Raw genomic sequence first — 13,605 nt, 5'->3', positions numbered from 1 at the left:
CTTCCAAATTAAATGAAGATTGGTTTCTGGGATTGAAATCATACATCCTTCAAAAGGTAAGGATATAAGAAACTACCTTAATATTAGGGTTAAAGCACTTAGGCTGTTGTGCTAAGGAAAGCAATCAACTCTCAGATTTAACTAGTCCACCAAAGTTTACTGTCTGGTTCTGTGCTATAAGACTCTGATTCTTTTCTTGGGATAAAGAATTCAACACATGAAACACATTAGTAATTGATGTTTACAAATTGTTTCTTCTGAAATTATTATAAAGCACACTGTGAATTCAAAAGAATACCTTTCATTCCTAAAAATATGCAATGATATGATATATTACATGCTAAAAATCATTCCCTAATGGGAAAGTTATAAAAAGATTATCTATAATAGTATCCTTTTTTGGCTCAGGGAAAAGGAGACTTGTATGGGTACAGAGACTCAAAGAGGGGGAAACTATGCATGAAAAAATTACAAGGAAAAGTAAGACGGAAAAAAGCAAATCTTGCCAGAGTTTAGGTTAGAACTTCATCTACCATGAAAGGTACCATGTACCTTATAGAATATGATAATGACCAGTCTAAGTCTATGATTCTATACGTGATCCAGCTATAGCAAATCCAGAAAATGACTCAGGGGGAAGAGCAAGCCTCCAACAGCAGATTAAACTAATCTTGTGACAGTCTGTTAAATTAAGCCAGTTCCAAAGTGGGCTTGCCCTGCTATTCTGGCTGCTCCCCAGACAGCTCTAAAAGTACTCTTAAGCGCTTGTCATTTACTCAAGCTGTTCACTCAGCCAAGCAAGTTTCCAAGGGGTGAGTTCTTAAAGCACACAGTTTGCAACAAAATCTTTAGCAGATACTTGCCTTATACCCTACTTTTAATCAAAAGCTAATTTCCAGCTCTGTGAAATTATTTCAAGGTACCTCTTCTTGACAGTTCCATCCTTAAGGAAAAAGAAACCTGTTTAATTCCCCATATCTCTGAGGTGTGTTTTCCACTTTGTTAAAATGCACAGTCCCAGTAAAGGGTAAGTTAATTTGATATGTAGCAGATACAGACAATTTGCTCTAACAACATTTCCAGGGGGTATCTCAGAGTTCTCCCATTTAGTCAGCTCACTCATGGCAGCCGCTCTCACCATCCATGGATTCAAACACTGACTGTCTAAGGTACCAGAGGACTCCATGGAATGCTTTCAAGCTCCTCGAACTTTTAGGACTAAGAGCCATTGTGTGGAAGTCATTCACTTAGTAATTATTTAATGTGAACTAATCATGTGCAAGTCACTTTAATAATAGTTTTCAGGAACCCAGAAATCAGAGAGGCACCACAAAGGTTTCCTGCTCTCAAAGAATATAGAGCTTTCCATCAGGCACTTGCCAAATTGCTTTTCTGGTAAGGAAGGCAACAAGAGAGATGATTAAAACAAATAGGTTTACTGTAAGCTGGAATTTTATATTCATGATTGGATTTGAAATGACATTTTCAGTGTCAGCGCTATTTTTGCAGGTGTAAAATTCCATTTTGCTACTAATGAAATCCTCTTCTCCCTAAGGAATATAGTTTTAGGAGGCAAGATTTCAACTCAGTATATTTCTATTTTTCTTTGGAGACTCAGATATGTATTATAGAAAAAAGTACTTGGTAAACTGGTTTTTTGAAAATAACAGATACCCAGAGATGAATCCTTGTTCCAATAACAGCTTTAGTATCTTTGAAGCATATTAAAGTCGATGCAGCTCCTGCAAATCAATTTAAATGAATTTCTCTGCAATCTCAACAGTAGCTTCTTTCAATAATCTTCTTTGTATAAATTCCTGGCAACAGGACAACAAGTTTTATGGTGCTGACATATTAATGAAACCTCTGATGGTTTATGTTCATTGTTTAAAAAAAAAAAAAAAAAAGAAGCATGCTGGGACTCTAAGATGAACACTGATAACTCAATAATCAGAACCGAACATGCTGCTACTTGAGAACTTAGACTAAAGAAGGAAAATCAAATGGATTTTTTAAAAGAGTAAACTGAGATAATAAGAACCCCACTTATTTGAAAAATACTAGCCAAGTATTTTAGGTAAATTCCAACTTAAAAAATATTATTACAAAAGAATTGTACACCTGAAATCTATGTAACTTTACTAACAATTGTCACCCCAATAAACTTTAATTTGGGAAAAAAAAAAAAAGAAGAAAAGAAGTACTGGGAAAAAAATCAGTTACAATCAAGTAGCAGATAATCTAGAACACACTTTAGAATAAGAGCTTGTCCTACCATTGGATATGTCACGTTTTACTAGCATGAATTTCATCTGATAGTACAGAAACAATCAGATGTACTTTCAAACATCAGTGTTCTGAATTGTTGTGACAACTATGTCTACAAATCACAAGTTTACATCACACGCCTCAAGGAGTATCAGATATTGAAGAATAAGAATATTTGAATAATATCATTTCTGTACCAGATGAGGCCAAGTAAGTATCTGTGAGGCAGTCAGACTCCTAATAATTGTTTCATGTAAATGATAAGGAGCATTGCTTTTAGAAATAAGTAAAAAACCTTGTTTATCCTTGTATATTTTAGGCGAAACCTAATCGTAGCTTTTCTTTACTTCTGTTTTTTGTTTACTCCTAATAGAAGAAAGTTTTGGGTTAAAATTAATTAAAAAGACAAGCCTTGTCAGACTTGTTAGCATGTGTCAGAGGATCACATTTCCAATATGTTCTTCATCTAAAACTAAACTGGTAGAAAAAAAAATATGAATTATATAGATAATAGCTCTAAGTTGACCTAGTACATCTTTTAGCAACTAATTTTATGAACTTGGACAAGACACTTAACATCCCTGATATTTCTTCAAATGAAAAATGAAATAATACATTATTATTATATGTTATTTAAAACTTTTAATGTTATTTGAAACTTAATTATAAATAACATTCTACATCCTAATGTTGTAATGATGAAAATAGATTTTACATATAACATACCTGGGGCACTGTGAGTACTAAATAAATGTTTGCTTTTATAAGCAACTGATGCCAATTAAAAATAACTTGCTAATCAAAATTGTCACTTCTCAGAGGAACATTGCAAACTGGTCAACAGTTGAAGGGAATTTAACCACAAAATCGAAGGTCTCACTTTGAACGGACCTCAAAATTTCAAGTCAAGCTTCCTACCTGACTTTGAATATTAAAATATTTTCACCTAACCAGGTCTTAGTAGGCTCACAATTTGCCAAGGCTTCCCTACTACGTGGTTAGTGGATGAACAAGGAGAAGCAGAATGTAAGGCTTCTAACATTACTGATGCTGCGATTCGCTTCTCCAGTATACATTTTAATTATCAGCAGTGAATACAAATAAGAGGATGGAATTTTTTTAACTGCCCTCTGATGAAATATATTTTAAAAGATGAAACATTATTATATTTTTTTAATGTGTCAGCTAACGGCAGCTCACATGTGTGGAACAATAGTTATGGAAGAGTTGGGCATGAGAACTTAAAATTGTGCTATCACGCAGGAACAGAGGGAGCTCATGATTGTTTGTGTCACATTGTTTCCCTACCTTGATTGCAGGTTTTTCCGGCATATCCAGGATGACACTTGCACTTGTTTGGTCCGATACATTCACCATGTTTGCACTGTGGCTGGCACACAGCTGTGAAAAGAGGATAGCGTGCGTTATTTCCATGTCAGCAGCACATCAACCATATAGTATCAACGTCATGTATTAGCTTCATACTAAAAGAACAACCTAAGAATTTACAAGAGAGTAGCAGAAATATCCAAAATCACTGTTTTTGAGTGGTAAGCACTGTCTAGGCTACACTTTCTCACACAGACACACACACGTTATATATGTGTGTGCGCGTCACTTGGGGCTGGAAAATTTGCTAAACTTGAGGACAATACCCAAATAGTCAAGAAGAATATGTAAGACTATGCATAAACACAACTGATATTGGTCAACAGTTATAACTTTACAATAACCTACACCTATAATTTCAAATTCATCCTCTCAAATACACTTCAAAAAAGTTGTTCTTAATCCGAAGATATTGGTTATGTATGAACTCCAGATAAATTTCCAGTTAAATAATGAAATACTTATTTTACTGGAAATGGTATTTCTAAGTATTAAATGATTCAAAAAGAAATAAAAATGAAAATGATATTTTTGGAACTTCAGCATAAGAATACCTCTGTCATCTTGCTCTTTCTTAATCTTAGGTGCATTGCATTGCTCATCAATCTATAATGGCTTTTCTGTGATCTATCACAGCAAACAGAAAGTTCTATTTTACACTGATTATCTTCCATCAACTGAGTTTGTCTTCCCTCATGACCCCAAAGAATGGTAAAATCATTCCTCAAATCTTTTCATAGTCTTTGATTTTTGCCAAAATACTGGTTACAGTTTATTCTTTTTATTCTACATCAGTGACTCTCAGTTGGGGGTATTTTTGCCTTCTATGGGACACTTGGCATAAATGGAGACATTTTGGTTGTCACACTGAGACATTTGGTTTCGATGCTACTGGCATCTAGTGGATAAGAATACAGGGATGCTGCTAAACATCCTACAATGCTCAGATGCCCCTCCCCCAAAAAAACAAATTATCCAGACCAAAATGTGATAGGGCACATTGAGAAACCATGCTCTGTACCAAATATGTGTATGGTGCGGTGCCAGTTACTAAAATAGATGAACAATCATTGTCTAGAGGGGTCAATGGTCTCAAAGAGATTACAGTCTAGACAAAGAGACAAAATAATCTTTAATTCAAGACAACACTTATTTGTGAGCAAAATGTGTGGCATGTGTGGAATTTGTGGAGAAATTATCACACAAGCATATCCACGTACATTTATACAGAAAGCCTTACAGAACAGACTTGAGTTGGATCTTGAAGCATGGGTAGACAGAAAAGGGAGAATACTATTTACAGTAATAACTATGTAGCAAAACAGACCATAATTTATTTAGGAGACAATGAGGAGCCTTTTCAAGCTAAAGAAATGGGTAAATGCTGATGGAAGAGTGAGAAGTAGACAATCACAGGTGAGTGGTATCAGATAACGATGCTCCCTCAATTTCAGACTGAGGAATACACACTTTATCTATAGGAAATGGAAAGTTTATCACCATCAGGAAAATTACCTGATAAAAATCAAAATTCTGGGAATATTAGCCTGGTGATGATATATAGGATGAACTGGAGAGTCTAGTTGACATGAGGAAAGCATGCTTTGTGTTTGCGACAAGAAGAGACCAGCTTCAGGAACCACTGAGTGAACAGCTAAAACATTTGAAGACCAAAGGGAATGGGGTCGACAATGACCCTGAATTCTCAAGTTCCTGACTACTGCTTCTTCCCATATCAGCCCTGGCTGTTCTCCATTCTGGGATGTGCTCCCAGTTTCTGACAATTCTCAAAACATTGTTTCCTTCAAAATCCTAATATTCCTGAGAAACTGATGTGCATGTTACTTTTGGTATTTTCTCCATATCCTCACTCAACTCGCACTAGCCCTTCCCTCCCGTGGTATTCCACGGGCTTATTTCCCATTAGACTTTCAGGTCTTTCCTGCCTGTTTATTTGTCCCTTCAACTGGACCCTGTGCCACTACTAATCCTTAGACAGAGCTGCTCAGTAGGTAGTTAAAAAGCTTGCAGAAGTAAAAGATGAGCAGAGTGGAAAGTATAAATGACAGAGAAATGTGCTTGGACATTTTTTGAAATCTGATTTAGACATGGCATGAAATTCAAAGGGAAGCAATTTTGTTCAGATCCTTAAGAAGAAATGAACTATCTAGGAGGGACTTCCAATATTATTTTTCAGTCAGTTGTACACCCGGTAGATGGTTTATATGCAGTTTTAAAACAAGTCCCAGGAATAAGCCATTCTTTACGTAATTTTCAGGTCCCATCACCAAGAAGAGCAAGTTAAACATAACATTTTTTAATCTTAAAAAAAATGCTCCATATGTCTTAACAATTATACTATATAAGTACAACTTTAATGAATCAAGTATCACTGAGGCACCCAGAGTGCCATACTTAAAAAGAAAAAATAAACACCTCAAAATCACTAAATATCAGTCAAGGCAATCACCTCCCAAAATAAATGGAATTTAAAAATATTTCTAAAAACATGAAAAAGTTTCTTTAGAAGAGGACAGTTTATTAAATAATTAAACCCCAGCCTGAGGTCATATTGCCTTTTGACCCCCTGACCAGCTTGGTGACGTCCATTTATAGCACTTTCAGGTGCTTTACAGGAACAAACGTTTTTATTGTCCCCCTCCCTTTCTCTTTGTTTGTTCTCAGTGGAGTGTCCTCATCTTGGGCACATCAAATGCACACATTCCATGAGATCAAGGCTGTTAATGTTTCCTCCATGTTTAGAGAGTCAGTATTGTCAAACTGCTGTTTGCACTTCTAGACTGCTCACTGAAGTAACTAACCCACGACCTCCATACGAGCCAACAGTTATTAAATGGGACAGGATACTCAGAATGCTCATATAACTAATGTTTTTCTCTTACCAAAAGAAAACTCTGAAAAATGTTACACAAAAGTACTTTCTCCTATTTCCTTGCTGGGTTAAGTCTGCAATAGAATTCAATAAACATGTATTGAGCATTTGTTATATACAATGTATTATATGAGTCAAGTGTTTGGGGGGAGTGAGAGTCTCAGAAGATACAAAAAATAACTGTGAAACTATATTGACTTAACAAGGGCTATGATAGAGAGATGAGATGAAAGAAGAAAGGTGTGTGTGGCAGGGTGGGGCAGATGATAACTGACTGCAAGTTCTAGAAAGGCCTCCTGTAGGAAATGTGATCTGAGCAGCGCCTTACAGGTAAGAAGCAGAGACATTGAGATGGGAGACAAAGCCTTTGAGAACATAAGCAAAGTACGGGGGAAGAACAATGAAAACAGTTTTCTGTGAGTGCCAAGTGTTCTAGTGGAGCTGCCACGCGAAGGGCTTATAACAAATGAGATCAAAAGACAGGCTAGGGCAAGTCATAAATGGCAGGTACTGCTGGGTGCTTACTAGTAACTGTTTTTCCCTTCCTCTTAAATATACAATCATTTTTTGTTTTTGTTTTTTGAGTGGGGAATGAGTAAGCAATGGAAACTACCAGTTCCTTATCCTCCGTGGTAGATATGAGTAGCCAAGCAACTAAATTCTGGACAATTACATGTGAGCAGAAGTTATTGGGTGGGACATTTGCAATGCTACTTAGAAAGATCCTAACTATTATGCTTCGTCTGTCTTCTTGAGGAATATAGAAGTCATGGAGAACTACAAAGGCCACTTTGGGACCATAATCTTGAGAATGATAAAGAGGGCAGAGCAAGAAGTCATAATATTAACGCTACATTGTCATCCCAGCAATTTAGAGCACTATTCTTTGTGTCACTGTTGCTTGCAGCCAAATACAATTCCTAACTGACTATCCTTGAGCGCAAGGCTGTGGAATCTGGACTTAATGTGTGTTCATTATCAAGCCAGCAAATGTCTTCTTTGGATACATCCTTAGCATAGAAATGTTATAAGCAGATCCCAGTAAAGAAATACAATTTGTGAAATTTTGTTTTTACCTACAATACCATGTAACTATAAAAGTGTCTAAAAAACTTCATTTCTATACCTAAAGAATTAGATTAGAAAATACATCTTGAGATGAGAGAAAAAAATGATTCCCAACTTCTACGTAAGCTGGTTCACCATTTGATAGCCTACTCCACTATAATAGGAGCTCTCAGTAGTCAGCACACATCAACCTTTACAGCCTGCTGTGGCTAGCAGGTCAGGAAAAATAAAAATAGATAGATAAATTAGATAAATAGAAAGGATTAGTGGTCCATTTTAGAATGGTCTAGAAATATCAAAAACAGATGAGACACTTGATTTAGAGGAAATGATGCATCTGTGGTTGGTACAGGTTCATCAGAAAAAGCAGCATCGCTGCTCTGACCTTCCTGTGGATCAGGGACAAGAATTTTAGGCCATTTTTGATAGTCCACTGTCCTCTGACATCCACATACGGGTTAGCAGCTCAATACATAAAAGTCAGGTGAGGATCACAGATAGTCTGTGAATGAATGACAGATTTTTTACCCCGAAATTGGATGCCAGAATTAAACCCAAAGAGGTAAATCACACTCAAAATTTACTCCCTCACATTCCTGCAGTATAATCTCCAAAGTGCCCTTAAAATAACCCCGAAGTCATTACTTCAACTAGAAAAAGAAACAAGTTTCAACTGGCAAAGCAAACATAGCTCTTTAATGTCACACATCTAAGCCTCTTCTGTTTACAATCTAATAAAATTTTATTCTTAAAAATTCATCCTAATGGATGTAACTTGGGTTCTGAGAGTTGGACAAGGTATTCTGAAGCTTATAGTGAATTATAAAATGTTAGGGGAAAATTAAACTCCCACAGCAAAGTTCTATATAATATTTCTTATGTAAACTAATCACACTGGGAGTCAAGTGCCAATATTTGAATAAATAAGGCATTTTGAGATGCCCAAGCAGATGGTGGCTCTGGAGAGTGACAAGGGAAAAACCAACTCAACCCCAGTTGTTAGCAACTGGAGAAGAACTGTCTTAATGTAAATAAGATTGTCTTTAGAATCCTAAGAATCATTTGTAATTTTTGCAATCTACACCATGTTGCCATTCAGACATGGCACAACTAAAAGCAAAACAAAGAGGACTATCTTCCAGGAAACCCTGTTTCCCTGAAAATAAGACCTAGCCGTACAATCAGCTCTAATGTGTCTTTTGGAGCAAAAATTAATATAAGACCCGGTCTTATTTTACTATAAGAGCTGATTGTACGGCCAGGTATTATTTTCAGGGAAGCACGATATGTAATTTAGAAACAAAGGTGACACAGACATATGCAAGGGAAGGGCAGAAAAATGAATGCATACAAAATTGGGAGAGTTCAGAGAGCTCTCATTGTATCTAACAAGTTTTAGAGAACTCAGATATGGACAAACTTGTCTGAGGCAAACAGGAGTATACAGTGAGGAATATCTTTTTCAAAGAGCAATTGGCAGCAATTGGAAGACAGAAAGTTGCTAAAAAGAATCATGAAACAACCCATTGCTGTATTAATGGAAACTGGAAGGAATGGAGGCAGAATTTTATAAGTCTCCACTGCAAAGGGCCTTTAGCCACTCCATATCATAGGTACAGCAAAAGCCAGAGGAAAAATATCCTACAGATTCCAAGATTTCGAGAGGAAAAAAAACTCTCCAGCTTTCCTAATATCCTGTATTCTAGTGTTGATTATTGTATTTTCAAATCTGAATTCCTGCTGCAGTAAAAACTGAAATAAAAGTGTCTCTGACTGTTATCACTATAAAATATTATCCATTAAATGCTCTCATGAATACAAAACCATTTTATACAACTGGTTAAATGTATTCTCACGATATCCATGTAAGGCAGGCTATAGACCGACATTATCCTCATTTTACTAGCAGACAAGTGAAAACACAGAAGGTGAAGTGACTTGCCTGATTTCAGTAAAAATTTCTTATCCCAGTTCCATGGTCAATCCACTAGCAATTCTAATGTTCAGGAAAAGGCCCGAAAGCCCAGCATTTTGAGTGCATTAGAAGGGAGGAGAGTGAGACTATAGTAAAACACTTAGCAGGAAAGGATGAGAGGGGTAGAGAATATCAACAGTAATTAGAGGCATAAAAGTATTTAAGTTACATTTCCAGGAAGGAAAAGTTGCAGTTCAGAATGCAATGTATAATTTTAAGAAAATTAAAGTAAACTTGCCAGAATATTTTAACATAAATGCCTTGCTTGTTTTGTACTGATCCCGGATTCTGAACCATTACTGTAGTATAGAATTGTTATCTCTTCTGAGGCATTGCTACATCTATGCTTTTTTCTCTCTCTCACAGTTTATCCAGCATCATTTTTATATAGAATTTAAACTATTTTTGAACTATATTCAAATATTAAGTCAACCAACTGATTGATAATTTAGAACACAGAGTTAAAATAAATAAGAATTTTTGGTCTATATAATGTTGTCTCCCAAGAGCTCTCTGACAACTTACTTCATTTTTATCTTTGGGAACATTCAATTCAGACATATTTCCTATTTCATCTCTCACTATTTACCCTTTAATTCCTGAAGTAGTCCAAAGAAATTAAGTGCCTGTATCTACATCTCTGTATCTCAAGCCAATTTTTATTTATCATAAATAAACACCATCCCTTCCCACTGAAAAGTCTTCTTCTGAAGAGTGTTGTCATTTTCAGTGGACTTGGAATTTTTTTGTTGTTGTTTCCATTGTGATATGAGTGGAATCTAGATTAATGCCAAATGAGACTTTAAAAACACAGAAGAAAATGTTACTATTAATTTGGAAGTGTGAAGTAGGTTGTTTGTTTGTTTAAGTAGGTAAACAGTAGGAAGCAATGAGCACACCTAACACCTAGATCTTAGTTTCTAAATACTATTCCACAATAAACGGAATCAGGGCAAGGTCTGGGATATTCTGTTATGATAAAAAGCAAGGATTAATTCAAAGAATGATGAACACATGTGTAAAAGACATAGGAATTGGCTTGGAGGTGTTCCACTGGCCAAATTTGGGATAATGTGAGTGCCAAGAAGAATAAGGATGGTAACTGATCACTGAATCCTAAGAGAATCCATGGGTCCAAAGTGATTCCAAAAAGAAGAGGACCAAGTTTCTCTTACAGAAGAATGCCAGTGAACATGCAGAACGAAAGATACAATGTGAAAAACACAATTTTACAACCACCACTGAAATAATTTGACAAAAAAATTATCCACAGATGTTTAAATTTTCAGTGGTTGGAAGTTGGCTAGGGAACAGGATATTCAAACAGTTTGAATCACCTCACAGATTATTTACTAATTAAAAAAGAAGGTGACTTTCAGTGTAAAAATTTGGTGGAAAGACCCTTAATCAAGTGATCAAATTAATATCACCGATAATGTAACAGACATTATGTGCAATGGGAATGTCATAACATATGGTCACCTTGTAATATTCTTGCAAAAAAGGTTTAACCTGAATCTAATGAGGAAACCACAGATAAATTTAGATTGTGAAACATTCTACTAGGGACTCTTCAAAAATGTCACTGTCAAGAAGAAAAAAAAAGTGGTAGAACTGTTCTAAACTAAAGGAGACCAAAGAGGAATGTCAAGGAAATGTAATATGAGATACTTGATTGGATCTGGAGCAAAAAGAAAAAAAAAATCATAAAACTCATTATTAGGATAACTGGGGAAATCTAAATATGAACTGTTTATTACATAATATTAGTATATCAATGTTATATTTGCTAAGTGTAATAATATTGATGTTTGTAAGTAAATGTCTTTATTCTCACGAGATGCATGCTGATGTATTTAGGCATAAAGTGCCATTATGTCCGCAAGTTACTTTCAAATGGCTCAATGAAATAGATAGAAAAAAATGAACACAGATGTGTAATATGTTAACAACTGCAGACAAAGAGTATATGGTTATTATTGATCCTATACTTGCAACTCTTCTGTGGATTTAGAAATTTCTGAATGCAAAAATGAGGAAAATTTATAAACACAAATGGGATAATATGAATACCTTGACAAATATTCTTATTTGTGAGCTGTTGTTCACTTATCAATGCACTCTAGAGAAGGGGTTAAGAGCACAGATGCTGGACTTAGACTGCTGGGGTCCCAGCTCTACCATTAGGAAATGGATGACCTATTCAAGTTACTCAACTTCTCTCTGCTTTAAAATGGAGGTCCTAAATTGAACCAAAGGAAGTTGCAAGCACTGATATTTCTTTTCTAAAAAAAATAGTAAACCCACGTAGTGCATATAGAAATTACCCACAGGTTTATTGGAAGGATTAAATGAAAATGTCCAAATAAACTACTTAGAACAGCACCTATCTCATCGTCAGAGCTCAATGACATGCCAGCTATAATGAGGATTACAAGGGTGACTTAGAGGAAAAATTCCAGCATCTAATGTACTACATTAAGGACTGGGGATACAAAGATCAACAAGATAACAAGATACCAATAAGATACCTCATCCTCAAGTAGGTAGTTCAGTAAGGAGAGAGAAGTAAGCACAGATGTCTTAATAACAGATATATATAAAGGATACAGAAAAGGAAGTAATCAATGACATACATTTAAGAGAGTTAGACAAGGTTTTGGAAAAAAAGTAATGCTAGAAATTTTTCTCTCAAAAAAAGAAAATTTACGAGACATCTGATTTCACAGTGTAAAAACTCATTAGGATATAATGAAACACATTAAAGTATTCCTTTTAGTTAAAAATTATCATATTTGTTTTAGCTGAGGAGATGATACTCTAATGTTGGGCCAGTTTACTGTGCAATAATCACAAAAGTCTAGACCAGGGGTGTCCAAACTTTTTTCAACGTTTTTTACCAAGGGCCATATGTGGTAAAATACACAAACAGCCAAGCCACTCACTCGACGTGAAGTACGTATTGCCAAACCTGGTTTATTTAAGTAAACTAAACATATTTTTGGAATTTGCTGCGGGCCAATTAAAAATGGATTGCGGGCCGCAGTTGGCCCGCGGGCCGCAGTTTGGACACCCATGGTGTAGACAATTTTAATGTAGCCATCATTACTTCTTTCAGCAATCAAAATCTCTATGTTTAAAAGAGTCACTGATATGTAATGAGCTGAGCCAGATAATAACTATTTTAAAAAATGGAATCATTTTGCGACTTACATGTGAGGCATTTGTCAACTTGGCATACTGTGCTTTTTTTTTTTTTTTAAATAAAACATTAATTTATTAATTGTTCCAAATTCACCTGATGAAAAACCTTAAATAGAAATTTGGAAACAACTTAAATGTCCATCAATACGGGATTGGGTAAATAAAGTGATGGCATAATGATCTTCTCGCCTCCAGTGCTATGGACTCCAATCCAAGACTAAGCTGCTATTAGTGGGCCGTCCTTCGTCCATGATCTCACCATGCCATTCTCCTCCTTACATTCACTGATGCCTCGTCATCTTTACTTAGACCATCATACTATATCCATCTCTTAGTATGGCATTCAACACCACATTTCATGATTTGATTCCAGTCTCATCTCCAATCACACCAACAAATACCCCAACAAATTGGAGTTCTCAGGAAATAACACACTCTCTAATACCTCCACACTTTAACATGATAGTCATTCTTCCCCTTGTCTGCCAGACTAACGCCTATTCAGCCTTCAATACTCAGCTTAAACATTACCATCTCCAAGATTTGTGTTAGCCCTACACTCTGAGTTTGGAGCCCTCCTCAGTGCTTTTATAAGCTCTGAGCATACTCCTACCATAAATTATTTACATATGTTTACATTCATGCATACATACATCATGCTGTGTTATCATAGCTATTTTTCTTCTCTGGCTCCCCCACTAGACTTTGAGCTCTTTAAGTACACAGTACCTGCTCTGGAATGGCATACAATCTCCTGATAAAGACAGATATGACAGGTGTACAAGGTGTTAAAAACAATACAGAAGAA

At 35.8% G+C, this 13,605-nt stretch overlaps 1 protein-coding gene across 4 annotated transcripts in view; it reads right to left on the bottom strand.

Moving 5' to 3' along the window:
* NPNT (nephronectin) overlaps positions 1 to 13,605 on the bottom strand; it is a 77,523-nt gene that overhangs the window by 40,401 nt on the left and 23,517 nt on the right. For all 4 annotated transcript variants that reach the window (XM_074322759.2, XM_074322767.2, XM_074322760.2 and 1 more), the window contains one exon: positions 3,577 to 3,669. In XM_074322759.2, the coding sequence (XP_074178860.1) occupies positions 3,577 to 3,669 (93 nt within the window). The remainder of the gene's footprint in view (positions 1 to 3,576; positions 3,670 to 13,605) is intronic.

This window comes from Rhinolophus sinicus, chromosome 1, assembly GCF_057876585.1.
Source record: "Rhinolophus sinicus isolate RSI-liver-muscle chromosome 1, RSI-T2T, whole genome shotgun sequence".
NCBI lineage: Eukaryota > Metazoa > Chordata > Mammalia > Chiroptera > Rhinolophidae > Rhinolophus > Rhinolophus sinicus.
The sequence above is the reverse complement of the archived record's forward strand: the minus strand, read 5'-3'. Positions and strand labels throughout refer to the sequence as shown.